Source organism: Bombina bombina, chromosome 2 (genome assembly GCF_027579735.1).
Source record: "Bombina bombina isolate aBomBom1 chromosome 2, aBomBom1.pri, whole genome shotgun sequence".
Taxonomy (NCBI): domain Eukaryota; kingdom Metazoa; phylum Chordata; class Amphibia; order Anura; family Bombinatoridae; genus Bombina; species Bombina bombina.
This window is the reverse complement of record NC_069500.1, coordinates 752,314,499-752,329,796: the sequence shown is the minus strand read 5'-3', so window position 1 is coordinate 752,329,796 and position 15,298 is coordinate 752,314,499. Positions and strand designations below refer to the sequence as shown.

The following is a 15,298-nucleotide window of genomic DNA, read 5'->3' as shown; positions in this document are numbered from 1 at the left end:
TGTATCCCTGAGCTATGACCTCCAGACCCATGAATTCTGCACGTCCCTGAACCAAGCATTTGAAAACAGCGACAGTCTGCCTCTACCACACTACATGATCCAGCACTGGATAAGGGGCTGGCCCCATCATGCCGATTATGGTCTCAGCGGACCTCTTGCTCTGCTTGGATTTATTCCAGGGATTGAGCCAGCTTCCAAGTACTCTTGCCTGCTCGGGCTTAGAGGAGGACTGTTGTCGTTGGGATTTCTCTGAATGAAAATTGGAACTCTGTCCCTTAGACTTGTTCTTTTTAATCCTGCGGTAGGAAGGCGCCCTTACCCTCTGTAACCGTGGGAGATAATGGAGTCCAGGCCTATAACAAATAAAATATTTCCATTAAAAGGAAGGGAAATAAGTCTAGACTTAGAAGTCATATCCGCAGACCAGACTTCAGCCAGAGCGCCCAACGGGTCTGAATTTAAAAACCAGAAACCTTAGCATTTTTTCAAATAATCTGCATGTTTGCATCGCAGATAAAAGAATAGCAATTCTCAAGGCTTTAATTCTTTACTGATAACGTTGAGGGGGACCCTCCACCTCGATCAATTGCGATAAGGATTCGCACCATTAGGCCGCAGCTCCAGCAACCGAAGCAACAGACGCTGCTGGTTGAAACAAATATCTTGTATGTTGAAACATTTTTATTAGAAAAGTTTTCCATCTTTTTTATCTATCGGCTCTCTGAATGACGAGCTATCCTCAAGTGGAATAGTAGTACGTTTGGCCAGCATGGAGATAGCGCCATCCACCTTAGGGACAGAACCCGCACAACTCCAATTGAGAGTCCGAGACTGGGAATAATTTCTTAAAGGAAGACGAAGGGGAAAAGGAAGATACAATTCCTATCCCACTTGTTCTTAATAATGTTCGCCATTTTTACAGGGCACTACCCGTGTCCTCGTAAACTCTGTCTAATTTAGGAAACAAAGGTTCATCAGGTAGCTTGGATTCTGGAACATCTAATGTAGACAGGACCTACTTTAGAAGAAAACATGAGTGTTCAATCTATAAATCTAAAGGCTGGTTCCTCCACTGTGATGAAAGGGCAAAGAATGACTGGGGGAAGTGGGGGTGAGGTATTTTAAGCCTTTGGCTGAGGTGGTCTTTGCCTCCTCCTGGTGGCCAGTTTCAGTAATTTCCCAACAGTAAGGAATGAAGCCGTGAACTCCCCTTATATTAAGAAGGAAAAGGTTGCTAATGTGAGAATCATAACTCATTCCAAGATAGAAGCTCAGACAACTGCAAGAATAGTCACCAGTCTACCGCTTAGAAAGACTGCAATGTCTTCATCAATACCCCTTTTAATGGCACAATACACATGCCACCTTTCCTTTCTCCACCATAACAAATCGAGATCTTAGCAGTAGTATTTTCCTAAACATACCTCAAGAAATTAGCTTAGCCTCCCAGCTATTAATGTGTGTTTCCAAATTGCGGTACGGGCAAACATCCTTTATACAGAATCTCACCTCAGATACCAAAAGCTAATCTTTACAGAGCTCCCAAGCCTGGGAAATTTCACACAGCTCTGGTAGTCTTTTTGGTTTAGGGAGCCACTCACCGTATGCATGTCACTGAATCTGAATTCAGCAAAAGAGCCCCAGATTATTACACTTTCTCCTTCATGTTTGACAGCTAGTTTCACACGGGAACAATCCTTTTTTCTTATTTTGCGACTTTATGAACAGCTTGCTTACTGTCACTCTACCTGTCATAGCTGTAGCTCAAGGTCTCCGACTTGAAAATGAGACTTACTTCAACTAGTGTTAAGCTGTGCTGGAAGTGGTTGTCCTGTGCGAAGCTTATCACGCTAGTTGTTGACTCTCAGAAACTTGTCTTCTGATACTGTTTTGGCTTTAGACCTGTCAAACAGCGTAGTTGGTTTCCTACAGTTTCAAGTGCCTTTTGATGTTGTAAGAAAACTGTACTCACCTGACATACTGGCTTTCTTCACAATTTCTCTAAAAGAAAGACCTACACTTTAAGGGTTATAATGGTCTACATATATTATTTTTAAGTTTTTGGTAACCTAAACTTGAAATGTTAACCTCTGGCAGCTTACTTTTGTAAGATTTCAGGTTATTCACTGAACTTCAACTGCTTAAGCTTCAATAAAAACTGGAAAATTGATATGTTTAAAAACTAAATGACCATGGGATCACTATCACACATACTCCTTGAAACAAAATCTATTGGCTCACAGTTTTTTTCTGGAAACCATGAGATCTACACTGCTGTAAAAAAAAAAGCATATGTTCCCCTGTCTGATATTCTACTTTGCCCCATATTTTTCACTTTAAAGTTAGATCAGTTTGTGGGTTATAATAATATACAGAATTTAAGGAAAACAATCCAAACGAAACAATCTTCAGGTACAAAAAAGATCAACATCCCACCCCAATAAACCAATAAAAAGTGATTATTAGCATTGCCTGTTTAAAAATCTAGGGAAAACTATTGTCTGATTAGGTCAAATAGAAATCTAACTTTGGCCACATCATGCAACATTCTGAACACCTCATGAAAACAGTCACAGACAAATACCAATAAAAATATCTTATGAAGCTCTTTCATGTGTCTGGTGGCTTCTTTGGATAAACATCCAGGTCCATATTGTCCAAATGTAAAAAGTTTGCAATAGCAGTGAACCTTCCCAGCACAGGCCATCCCTGATAACACATATCCAAGACCAAGACTTAAAATTATTAAGGCAGTCACATCTAACCTTAGGACAACATCAAGGGGTCTGCAAGCCTATCACCTCAGCTTGGCTAGTGTTCATAACTATTAACAGTTGGCTATAACCATTGGAGGCCCCATGTCTTTAGAGAAAGGATAACTGATGGATAAGTGAGCGTCCTTGACAATCTATTGCTTTTAAAATCTACAGTCCACCATTTGAAGAATGACTTGCCTTGCTCTGTTGAAAAGCAAAACATTTACTGAAATCATTTTGTCTTTCTTGAAAACCTTTGACAAGTCAGAGCAACACCTAGAAACAAAATGCATTTGCAGGGAGATATCGAGCACTTGACAGTATTTACTAGTCTAGTATTTTAATGCAGGATCTGCACTACATTCCGAGAAAGCCTAACTGAAAGATCACATGCACAAGATCTTTAATAGAAGGATTTACAGAAATTGCCTCTGTTCCTGATTCTTTAAAACCAATCTGTTATGATCATGTAAAAGACCATTGCAGATATAACCAGCTTCAAAGATTCCCATAGAACCATGCTTTACTGCATAACTGAATAACATGTAATAACCATAGTGGATAGGAATATGAAGATATGTAGTCTAAAGGACTATGAAAAGGTTACATTTTGGAGCAGGGTTTTTAGATTATACATTAATCATTATTAATTAATTATTATTATACATGTAGTATTATTATTAGGATCAAACAGATCCAGGGATTTTTAAACCAATGAATAACCTAAGTAGGGAGAGAAAAATCAACAGACCCAAAGGAGACAAAGAAAAGAGACAAGAGAGATCAGAACAAAACGTTTTGCAAGTATAACAATAGATCACATACATATCCTATGTCTCACAAACACTTTTGCAACAGTTGTGAGTGGAAGACCATTCTCAAACAAAAACTGTTATAAAGAGGAACTGAAACAAACACTATATAATTAGGTATAGATAACTTTATATCTACGACCCATTTTTATTTCACGGTACTAAAAATGGGAAGCATTTTTTTTAATTGTGTAAATTGTTTCAGATCCTCTTTATACCAAAAGATAAATACTTGTGTCTGAAGTAAAACATCTGTGGTATATAGAAACAGAGAAAATAAATAAAAGACAGTACCATGTATAACTTAACAAAACAGTCTCCTCTTTCTCATATTACTAAAGGAAAACACACTTCATTTCACTAACTACCCAGAATACATATTTACAATTCCACATATAGTATGTATGTCTGAGAAGTTGTAATTCTGCTTATGATATTTTCAAATATAATTTTTCATTATTTTTATGCTGTTTATTGCATGGTAATATTGATTTTCGTTATTTTTATGCTGATTGTTTATTGCATGGTAATATTGTTTTTCGTTATTTTTAAAGGCTAGCTATTTTTTGCATAATTAAAAAAAATATTGGTATATATTCATGTGTTATCACCTTGATGTGCTAGTGTTTTTTTTTTTTTTAGTATTGCTTTGATTATATATAGATGTTAGACTATTCTTTATCTGTGTATTATTTTTCTATCATGTCTATGCCCGTCTAATTATTTACCATATTGCACAATAAGATTTGGTTTCTGTTGCATATGGTCTCACAGATTGCCTATTACACCAACGTTTAAACTATCCAGACTGTTAAAACGTCTTTTTCCTTAATTGCTTGGTTTCTAAATAGTATTGCATATTATTTTTATTTTGTGGGGATAAACTTTTTTGATAGCTCTCACACTTACACTGATGTTGGGTTTGCAAGTTTTTTCCTCCCCAGACGGCTCTGTGTGAAAAATTCATAACGTTCAGACATCTTCCATGAGTAATAGTACTGGACACACTCACCTACTGATCGTGTGCGGACCTGTGAAAAACAACAATAGAAAGGCAAAATGAGGAAAGAGAAAGAAATTAGGTTGTATTGGAGGAATATAGATAGCAAAGAAAACCAGGAAAGAATGAAAGTAATAGATATAACCTGAGGTAGTCACTTTCTATTACAAACTGTGCTCATACATTCTCACTTTGATTTTGTGGTTCATGAAAATAACCCTTGGGGTGGGTGTCCATACTGGTGCTAGAAAAAACAGGTACAGACTCCATCTCGATGGTGCTTACAATAATACAGCTGTATCTCACTGATGAAGATGTTATAGGCCATAATGTAGGCATGTGGATGGCGGTTTCATTTGTTCACTTGTTATTTTAGTAACTGACTTTTCCTTTGGATGAGAACATGAGTAAATAGTTAAAAGAGCATGAAACCCAATTTTTTTATTTCATGATTCAGATAGAGCATGCAATTTTAAATAACTTTTCAACTTGTTTCTATTATCTAATTTGTTTCATTCTCTTTGTATCCTTTTGTTGAAAATGATACCTAGGTATGATCAGAAGCTGCCGATTGGTGGATGCACATATATGCCTCGTCATTGGTTTTGAGCTAGCTTCCATAAGTGCATTGCTGCTCCTTCAACAAAGGATACCAAGAGAATGAAGCAAATATGATAATAGAAGTATGTTGGGAAGTTGTTTAAATTTGTATGCTCTATCTGAATCATGAAACAAAAAAAATGGGTTTCATGTTTCTTTAAAACTATAAAACTAGTTATCTAATTATAGATATAGAGCATATACTGTAGATGGTCATTACTTTAAATAAAAAGAGAGAAGCGCTTAACCTGGGAACGAACAATAGCATAATAGCTTGTTCTATGGCTAGTTAACACTCAAGAAGCAGCCTCTTTTTGCTCAACATGTGCTTTTCACAGAGAATAACTTTCCTGTAGCATATCAGTCTGATCCTGACTTAACAGTACAGTCCAGCCCGAAATACCAGGCAATCCCTCTCTGAACGAGAGAAACGGCAACGCCCGTGGCCCGGGCCTAGTGTGGCCTCGCCAGCGAGGTAGAGCCAAATCCCTCTAGGCACACTGAGCAACGGGTCCACATCTGGATTTCCGCATCACGTTTAGGGAGACTTCCCTAAGAGTCATAATTTGCATAAATAAAAAGAGAGAAGCGCTCAACCTGGGAACAAACAATAGAATAATAGCTTGTTCTATGGCTAGTTACCACCCAAGAAGCAGCCTCTTTTTGCTCAACATGTGCCTTTCACAGATTAGATTTATATGCTACAGAAAAGTTCTTCTCTGTGAAAGGCACATGTTGAGCAAAAAGAGGCTGCTTCTTGGTGGTAACTAGCCATAGAGCAAGCTATTATACTATTGTTCATTCACAGGTTGAGCGCTTCTCTCTTTTTATTTATGCAAATTATGACTCTTAGGGAAGTCTGCCTAAGCGTGATGCGGGAATCCAGACGTGGACCTGTTGCTCAGTGTGCCTAGAGGGATATGGCTGCACCTCACTGATGAGGTGCATACTAGGCCGAAACGTATGTCTGGGGTTTTGCCCTTTCTCTCGTTCAGAGAGGGATTGCCTGGTACTTTGGGGCTGGATTGTACTGTGAAGTCAGGATCAGACTGATATGCTACAGGAAAGTTATTTTCTGAGAAAGGCACATGTTGAGCAAAAAGAACTATAATATCTAGATGAAATTAGTTTACAGTTTTAAATATATGTGTACAAAATTAGGCCCATAGCAGTGGTGGCTGTAAAAAAATCTAAAAAGTGTCACACACAATGTATAACAATAATATAATATATAATACAATAATACTTAAAGGGATATGAAATGCAATTTTTTTTTTTCTTTCATGATTCAGATAGGGCATGCAATTTTAAGCAACATTCTAGATTTAGCCACCAATCAGCCAGAGCTATCCAGGTGCTGAATCAAAAATTGGTCGGCTCCTAAGCTTATATTCCTGCTTTTTCAAATAAAGATACCAAGAGAATGAAGAAAAATGGATAATAGGAGTAAATTAGAACGTTGCTTAAAAACATAAATTATGCTTACCTGATCATTTTATTTCATCGTGGGGAGGAGAGTCCACGGCTTCATTCATTACTTGTGGGAATTAAGAACCTGGCCACCAGGAGGAGGCAAAGAAACCCCAGCCAAAGGCTTAAATACCTCCCCCACTCCCCTCATCCCCCAGTCATTCTGCCGAGGGAACAAGGAACAGTAGGAGAAATATTAGGGTATAAATGGTACCAGAAGTATATATTAAATTTAGGTCCGCCCATCGAAGATACAGGCGGGGGCCGTGGACTCTCCTCCCCACAATGGAAATAAAATTATCGTCCAAGTGTGTAGCAAACAGCAGGCACTGCACCGAGGGATCCATAAAAATAGAAAATACTTTATTAGAAAAAAGTTTTAAAACAAGTAAACAGTAACAAACGCTGTGGTACACGCAAAAAGGAGACAATGGCAGGAGTATAGGAGACACAACAAGCTGTCTGACTAGTTTTGCGTCCCTTTAGGACGCTTATTAATAGACATATTTGAGATGTAGAGCTGCCAGTATTTAAAGGGGAACTTTGTATTTGATTTGCCGATATCTGTAATACAAGTTAATGTGATACAGCTGATATTTTATTAACCCCTTAGAACACAGACTGCTCTATTTACACATCTCAAAAAGAGAAATATTTTAAAAACAAAAAAATGAACCCATTTCAAACATAATTTAAATATACATATATGGACCCACTTAAAGGTATTATCTATTATACATTGGTGAAACACTTTACAGAAAAAAATGGGGATTAGAAATACATCTGTTGTTATAACACAAAAGCCTGCTTCATACATACAAATGTGTATTAGTAAAATGAATAATGTCTTTAAGACTGGTGTTATACATTGAAACCCACTTGTTATGTAGAAGGAAGTATATATTACTAACTAGTTTAGATCCTATAATATGCAAAAATACCAAAGTTATGGCTTAAGAACAAAAGTACCTAAGTATGTTACAAAGCTCAACTATGAAGCAATTAATGGAACTAAAGTTTTGACATGGTTTTGAAGTTAGTTGTCAATAAAGAAATTAATATCACATTCACGATTCATCCCCAAAGGGGAGCGAGTCTTTAACTTCAACATCCAGAATAGTTCTTTTTTCTCCAAAATTTTAAATTTATTTCCCCGTCTAATAGATGTGGTTGCGATATCTATAATTTTTATATTCATATTAGCCTCATTCGTTAGATGATAACCATTGAAGTGATTCGCAACTGCCGAATCTTTATTATAATTTTTGGTATCTCTGGTGTGCTCATTAAATCTTTTGCGGGCCTCCCTAGAGTTTGACCTGTGTACTGCAACTGGCACAGGTTGCAAGTAAGTAGGTAAACCACAAATGTGGTGCAACAGTTTTGCATAAAAATCTATGGTATATTCATTTCCTGTACTGTTACTAGAGAAATTGCTGCCCTCCTGAATATGTGTACACATGTGGCAGTTACGTCTACCACATCTGTAATTCCCTTTGTGTTGAAACCAATTCTGTTTTTGTGCATTTGTTCTCATAACTAGGCTTGGTGATATGGTTTGCCCTAAAGTTTTGGATTTTTTCGGAACATATTTAATGTTATTGACGTAAGGTTTCAATATATCATCCCCTAAGAGGACATGGGAATGCTTTTTTAGGATTTTTATAATTTCATTATATTGTTTTGAATATGCCATAGTGAATACTATGGCATCTTCAAAACTTGACTTCTTCTTATCTGGATTTTGTTTTTTTGGAATGCTAATAAGTGTTCTTATTTCTTTGCAACATTTTTCAAGACTGTTGGCATTGTAGCCCCTACATATTAATCTGTTTTTTAGTTCTAGAGATTGTGACTCGTATATTTCATTAGACTTAGTATTTCTGCGAATTCTAATGAATTGGCCCCTAGGTATGGCCTTAATCACATGTGTGGGGTGTTGGGAAGTGTCATGCAGAATGGTATTACCAATCGTTTCTTTACGAAAAGTGCTGGTAATTATGTTGTTATCACTAATCTGTAATGTTAAATGCAAATAATTTACACTGTTAGTACTAAAATTTCCTGTAAATTTAAGATTGAACAAATTTACATTTATATATTCAAAAAATTTATTAAACTCCATCTCATCAAGGGGCTTTTTTACAATGACCAATAGGTCATCAATATACCGTACGTATAATAAAATGTCCTCAAGCCAGGGGTTGTTTATACAATAGATATGTGACTCCCACCAAGAAACGTACAGATTGGCAAATGCGGGGGCAAATTTAGCCCCATGGCAGTGCCACATATCTGATTGTAAAACACCCCATCAAACCAAAAATAGTTATGGGAAAGAAGAAATCTCAACACATCACCCACATATTGTTTAGTGTAGTCATTTAGATCCATCTCTCTGTGTAAGAAGAATTCCACAGCCTGCACCCCTGATTCTTGAGGAATACAGGTGTAGAGAGAGCACACATCAATAACCACCCATGAGAAACCATCCTTCCAATCTAGATGTGGTAGACATAACTGCCACATGTGTACACATTCAGGAGGGCAACAATTTCTCTAGTAACAGTACAGGAAATGAATATACCATAGATTTTTATGCAAACTGTTGCACCACATTTGTGGTTTACCTACTTACTTGCTACCTGTGCCAGTTGCAGTACACAGGTCAAACCTCTAGGGAGGCCCGCAAAAGATTTAATGAGCACAACAGAGATACCAAAAATTATAATAAAGATTCGGCAGTTGCGAATCACTTCAATGGTTATCATCTAACGAATGAGGCTAATATGAATATAAAAATTATAGATATCGCAACCACATCTATTAGAGGGGGAAATACATTTAAAATTTTGGAGAAAAAAGAACTATTCTGGATGTTGAAGTTAAAGACTCGCTCCCCTTTGGGGATGAATCAGGAATGTGATATTAATTTCTTTATTGACAACTAACTCCAAAACCATGTCAAAACTTTAGTTCCATTAATTGCTTCATAGTTGAGCTTTGCAACATACTTAGGTAATTTTGTTCTTAAGCCATAACTTTGGTATTTTTGCATATTATAGGATCTAAACTAGTTAGTAATATATACTTCCTTCTACATAACAAGTGGGTTTCAATGTATAACACCAGTCTTAAAGACATTATTCATTTTACTAATACACATTTGTATATATGAAGCAGGCTTTTGTGTTATAACAACAGATGTATTTCTAATCCCCATTTTTTTCTGTAAAGTGTTTCACCAATGTATAATAGATAATACCTTTAAGTGGGTCCATATATGTATATTTAAATTATGTTTGAAATGGGTTCATTTTTTTGTTTTTAAAATATTTCTCTTTTTGAGATGTGTAAATAGAGCAGTCTGTGTTCTAAGGGGTTAATAAAGTATCACATTAACTTGTATCACAGGTATCAGCAAATCAAATACAAAGTTCCCCTTTAAATACTGGCAGCTCTACATCTCAAATATGTCTATGAATAAGCGTCCTAAAGGGACGCAAAACTAGTCAGACAGCTTGTTGTGTCTCCTACACTCCTGCCATTGTCTCCTTTTTGCGTGTACCACAGCGTTTGTTACTGTTTACTTGTTTTAAAACTTTTTTCTAATAAAGTATTTTCTATTTTTATGGATCCCTCGGTGCAGTGCCTGCTGTTTGCTACACACTTGGACTGTATTTAGTGGCTTGGTTTCGCCACTGCTACGGCACTCCGTTTACACTAGTGGGTTGAACTTTCCACAACCTGACCGGTATCATTTCCGGTTTACTTGCCGGGTCTCCAGATGTTGCTAGGAACGTCGCATCATGTTTGAACACAAGAAATAAAATGATCATGTAAGCATAATTTATGTTTTCCATCTAAAGGGGAGGAGAGTCCACGGCTTCATTCATTACTTGTGGGAAACATATACCCAAGCTCTTAGAGGACACTGAATAAAACCCGGAGGGTAAAATGCGGACCCCTAATCTGATGGCACCACAGCCTGTAGAACCTTTCTCCCAAAAACAGCTTCCGCAGAAGCAAAAACGTCAAATTTGTAAAACTTATTGAAGGTATGCAAGGAGGACCAGGTAGCCGCCTTGCAAATCTGCTCTATAGAAGCCTCATTCTTGAAGGCCCAAGACGAAGCCACAGCTCTAGTTGAATGAGCCATGATCCTCTGGAGGTGGCTTATGTCCCGCTGTCTCATAGGCCAAATGGATCAAGCTCCTCAGTCAAAAAGACAAAGAAGTAGCAGATGCCCTCTGACCCCTGTGCATCCCTGAATACACAACAAAAAGTGACAGATTGTCTGAAATCCTTTGTGGCCTGAAGATAGAATTTCAAAGCACGAACCATGTTCAGATTATGAAGTAACCTCTCCTTAGGAGAAGAAGGTATAGGACATAAAGAAGGAACAAATATCTCCTGATTGATGTTACGTTTAGACACCACCTTGGGGAGAAACCCCAAGCCTGTGCGAAGAACAGCCTTATACACATGAAACACCAGATAAGGGGGCTCATATTGCAAGGCCGCCAGCTCAGAAACTCTGCGTGCCGAAGCAATGGCCAACAGAAAGAGAACTTTCCATGAGAGAAGTTTTATGTCAAGAGAATGCATAGGTTCAAACGGAACCTTCTGCAAGACCCTAAGTACCAAATTTAAGCTCCATGGGGGAGCAGTCTGCCTAAAAACAGGCCTGATTCGAGACAGAGCCTGAACAAGAGATTGGACGTCAGGGAGATCAGCGAGTCTCCTGTCCCACCGAACAGATAAGGCCAAAATGTGTCCCTTTAGGGAACTAGCGGCAAGACCCTTCTCCAGACCCTCTTGGAGAAAAGACAAAATCCTGGATACCCTCACCCTGTGCAAAGGGTAGCCATGACTCTCACACCAGGACAAGTAAGTCCTCCACACCTTATGATAGATGTGTAGAGTGACCGGCTTTCTTGCCTGAATCAGAGTGTCAATCACATTTTGGGAAAAAAACCTTTTTGCCAAGACTAAACGTTCAATCTCCATGCAGTCGAGATTTTGATGTTGAAAAGGACCCTGCTCCAGCAGATCCCTGTGACAGGGTAACCTCCACGGCGGAGAGGATGACATCCCCACCAGATCCGCAAACCACGTCCTCCTCGGCCACGAAGGAGCAATCAGAATGGAGGATACTCCCTCGTGCTTTATACGAGCCACTACACGAGGAAGAAGCAGCAACGGAGGAAATATGTATACTAGACCGAACCCCCAAGGCCTCGCCAATGCATCTATTAGCTCCGCCTGGGGGTTTCTCGACCTCAATCAATATTGGGGAAGCATGCAATTCAACCTTGACGCCATGAGATTGATCTCCGGCGTCCCCCATCTGAGACAGATCTCCGCAAACACTTCGGGGTGAAGAGATCATTCCCCCGGATGAAAAGTCTGCCTGCTGAGAATATCCGCTTCCCAGTTGTCCATACCTGGGATGTGGATCACAGAGAGCGAACAGTTGTGGTTTCTGCCCACTCCAGGATCCGAGACACCTCCCTCATTGCCAGGGATCTCCTTGTGCCCCCTGGTGGTTAATGTAGGCCACCGAGGTAATATTGTCCGTCTGGAATCTGATAAAGCTGAAGTCCCCCAGACAAGGCTCCGCCTTCAGAGCATTGTAGATCGCTCGAAGCTCCAGAATATTTATTGTAAGGGCTACCTCTAAACGAGACTACTTCCCCTGTGCCATCCTGGCACCCCAAACAGCACCCCATCCCGCCAGACTCTGTGGTAACAATCTCCAAGGACGGTCTCAGGAAGGATGTCCCCAAGGACAGGTGATCCGGGCAGATCCACCAGGAGAGGAAAAGCCGAGTCCACGCATCCATGTATAACGGCTGCGACAGATAGGAATGATGCTGTTCCACTGTCTCAACATGCACAATTGAAGAGCTCTGAGATGAAACCTGTCATGGAATGATGTCCATGTTGGAGACCATGAGCCTAATCATCTCCATGCAATGAGCTACAGATGGACTCACTGTAGACTGGAGGGTAAGACAGGTAGATGCCATCTTGGTGCATCGCATGTCCGTGAGAAAGATCTTCATGGACACGGAGTCTATGATTGTGCCCAAGAACTCCACCTTGGTACTGGGAACCAGAGAACTCTTCTCGAGATTGATCTTCCAGCCGTGAGATTGAAGTAACTGCAGCAGGACCCTGGTGTGGGCCTCTCTTCCAGATGGTATGACTGCACCTGAACCAGAATGTCGTCCAGGTAGGGCATCACCGCAATGCCCTGGGATCTGGCTACTGCTAGAAGGGTCCCCAGGACCTTCATGAAGACTATTGGGTACCTCGCTAGACTGAAGGGAAGAGCCACAAACTGGAAATGATAATCCATAAAGGCAAATCTGAGGAACCTGAAATGGTCCCTGTGAATCAGAACATGAAGGTAGGCATCCTTCAAGTCTATAGAGGTCATTAGCTGCCCCTCTTGAACTAGGGGCAGAATGGATCTAATCGTTTCCATTTTAAAGATGGAACGCAAGATGTGCCCTCCTTCTTTGAGACCACAAACAAATTGGAGTAATACCTTAGACCCCTTCCTGCCTGGGGTACTGGTACAATAACCCCTAGAATGGAGAGATCCCGCACACAACCCAGAAAGGCTTCTCCTTTTTTCCGGCCTTGAAGACAGGTTTGACAGAAGGAATCTGCCCCTGGGCGGAGAGGACTTGAACCCTATCCTGTAAGTCTGGGCGACTATCTCCAGAACCCAGGGGGTCCTGAACGTCCTGCAACCAGGCGTCTAAGAACAGAGACAATCTGCCCCCCCCCCCACTCGGTCCGTAGACCAGTCGGGGGCTGCCCCTTCATGCGGACTTAGTCTCGGCGGGCATCTTGTGCTGTTTAGACTTATTCCAAGTTTGAGCAGGCTTCTAGTGACCCTTGGTTTGGTCCGCTTTTCGCTGTGGGCTGTTAGTGTTGTGCCTTATTCCCACGAAAGGGATGAAAATTAGCACTCTTAAGTTTCGCCTTCTTATCCTGGGGAAGGAAGGCACTCTTGCCTCCTGTAACCGTGGATATGATAAAGTCTAGACCTGGACCAAACAGGATCTTGCCCTTAAAAGGCAAAGACAGCAGCATCGCCTAAGAGGTCATGTCCACCGACCACGATTTTAGCCACAGAGCCCTGCGTGCTAGAACCGAAAAACAAAATTTATGCTTACCTGATAAATTTATTTATTTCTTGACACGGTGAGTCCACGGATCATCATAATTACTATTGGGAATATCACTCCTGGTCAGCAGGAGGCAAAGAGCACCACAGCAAAGCTGTTAAATACCACTCCCCTTACCCACAACCCCCAGTTTTCGACAAAAGGGAAATGAGAAAGGAAGTAATAAGGTGCAGAGGTGCCTGATGTTTATGAAAAAATAGACTGTCTGAAATACAGGGCGGGGCCGTGGACTTTATCAGGTAAGCATAAATTATGTTTTCTTTCTAATGACACGGTGAGTCCACGGATCATCATAATTACTATTGGGAATCAATACCCAAGCTAGAGGACACGGATGATAAGGGAGGGACAAGACAGTTAACCTAAACAGAAGGCACCACTGCTTGAAGAACCTTTCTCCCAAAAGAAGTCTCAGCTGAAGCAAAAAGTATCAAATTTGTAAAATTTAGAAAAAGGAAATTTATGCTTACCTGATAAATTGATTTCTTCTACGATACGACGAGTCCACGGATTCATCCTTTACTTGTGGGATATTAACCTCCTGCTAACAGGAAGTGGCAAAGAGCACCACAGCAGAGCTGTCTATATAGCTCCTCCCTTGACTCCACCACCCAGTCATTCGACCAAAGGTATAGGAAGAAAAAGGAGAAACTAAAAGGTGCAGAGGTGACTGAAGTTTTAAACAAAAAATAATATAATCTGTCTTAAATTGACAGGGAGGGCCGTGGACTCGTCATATCGTAGAAGAAATCAATTTATCAGGTAAGCATGAATTTCCTTTTCTTCTACTAGATACGACGAGTCAACGGATTCATCCTTTACTTGTGGGATACAATACCAAAGCTACAGGACACAGATGAACGGGAGGGACAAGACAGATACCTAAACAGAAGGCACCACTGCTTGAAGAACTTTTCTCCCAAAAATAGCCTCAGAAAAAGCAAAAGTATCAAATTTGTAAAATTTGGAAAAGGCATGAAGGGAAGACCAAGTCGCAGCCTTACAAATCTGTTCAACAGAAGCATCGTTTTTATCACCTCTTTCACTTTACCCTTCCTATTACTTAGTGTAGGCAAAGAGAATGACTGGGGGGTGGAGTCAAGGGAGGAGCTATATAGACAGCTCTGCTGTGGTGCTCTTTGCCACTTCCTGTTAGCAGGAGGATAATATCCCAAAAGTAAAGGATGCATCCGTGGACTCGTCGTATCTAGTAGAAGAAAAGTGTGTAAAGAAGACCAAGTGGCAGCCTTGTAAATCTGATCTACAGAAGCCCCATTTTTGAAAGCCCAAGTAGAAGAAACAGCCCTCGTGGAATGAGCTGTGATTTTCTCAGGAGGCTGCTGACCAGCAGTCTCATATGCCAAGCAAATAACACTCCATATCCAACAAGAAAGAGAAGTAGCCATAGTTTTCTGACCTTTACGTTTTCCAGAAAAAATAACAAAAAAAGAAGAA

General features: G+C 40.0%; 1 protein-coding gene across 1 annotated transcript in view; it reads right to left on the bottom strand.

Moving 5' to 3' along the window:
- The window catches only part of LOC128647245 (mesoderm induction early response protein 3), a 268,112-nt gene that overhangs the window by 127,203 nt on the left and 125,611 nt on the right, over positions 1-15,298 (bottom strand). The window contains exon 11 of the mRNA XM_053700036.1: positions 4,478-4,599. Coding sequence (XP_053556011.1) covers positions 4,478-4,599 — 122 coding nt within the window. The remainder of the gene's footprint in view (positions 1-4,477; positions 4,600-15,298) is intronic.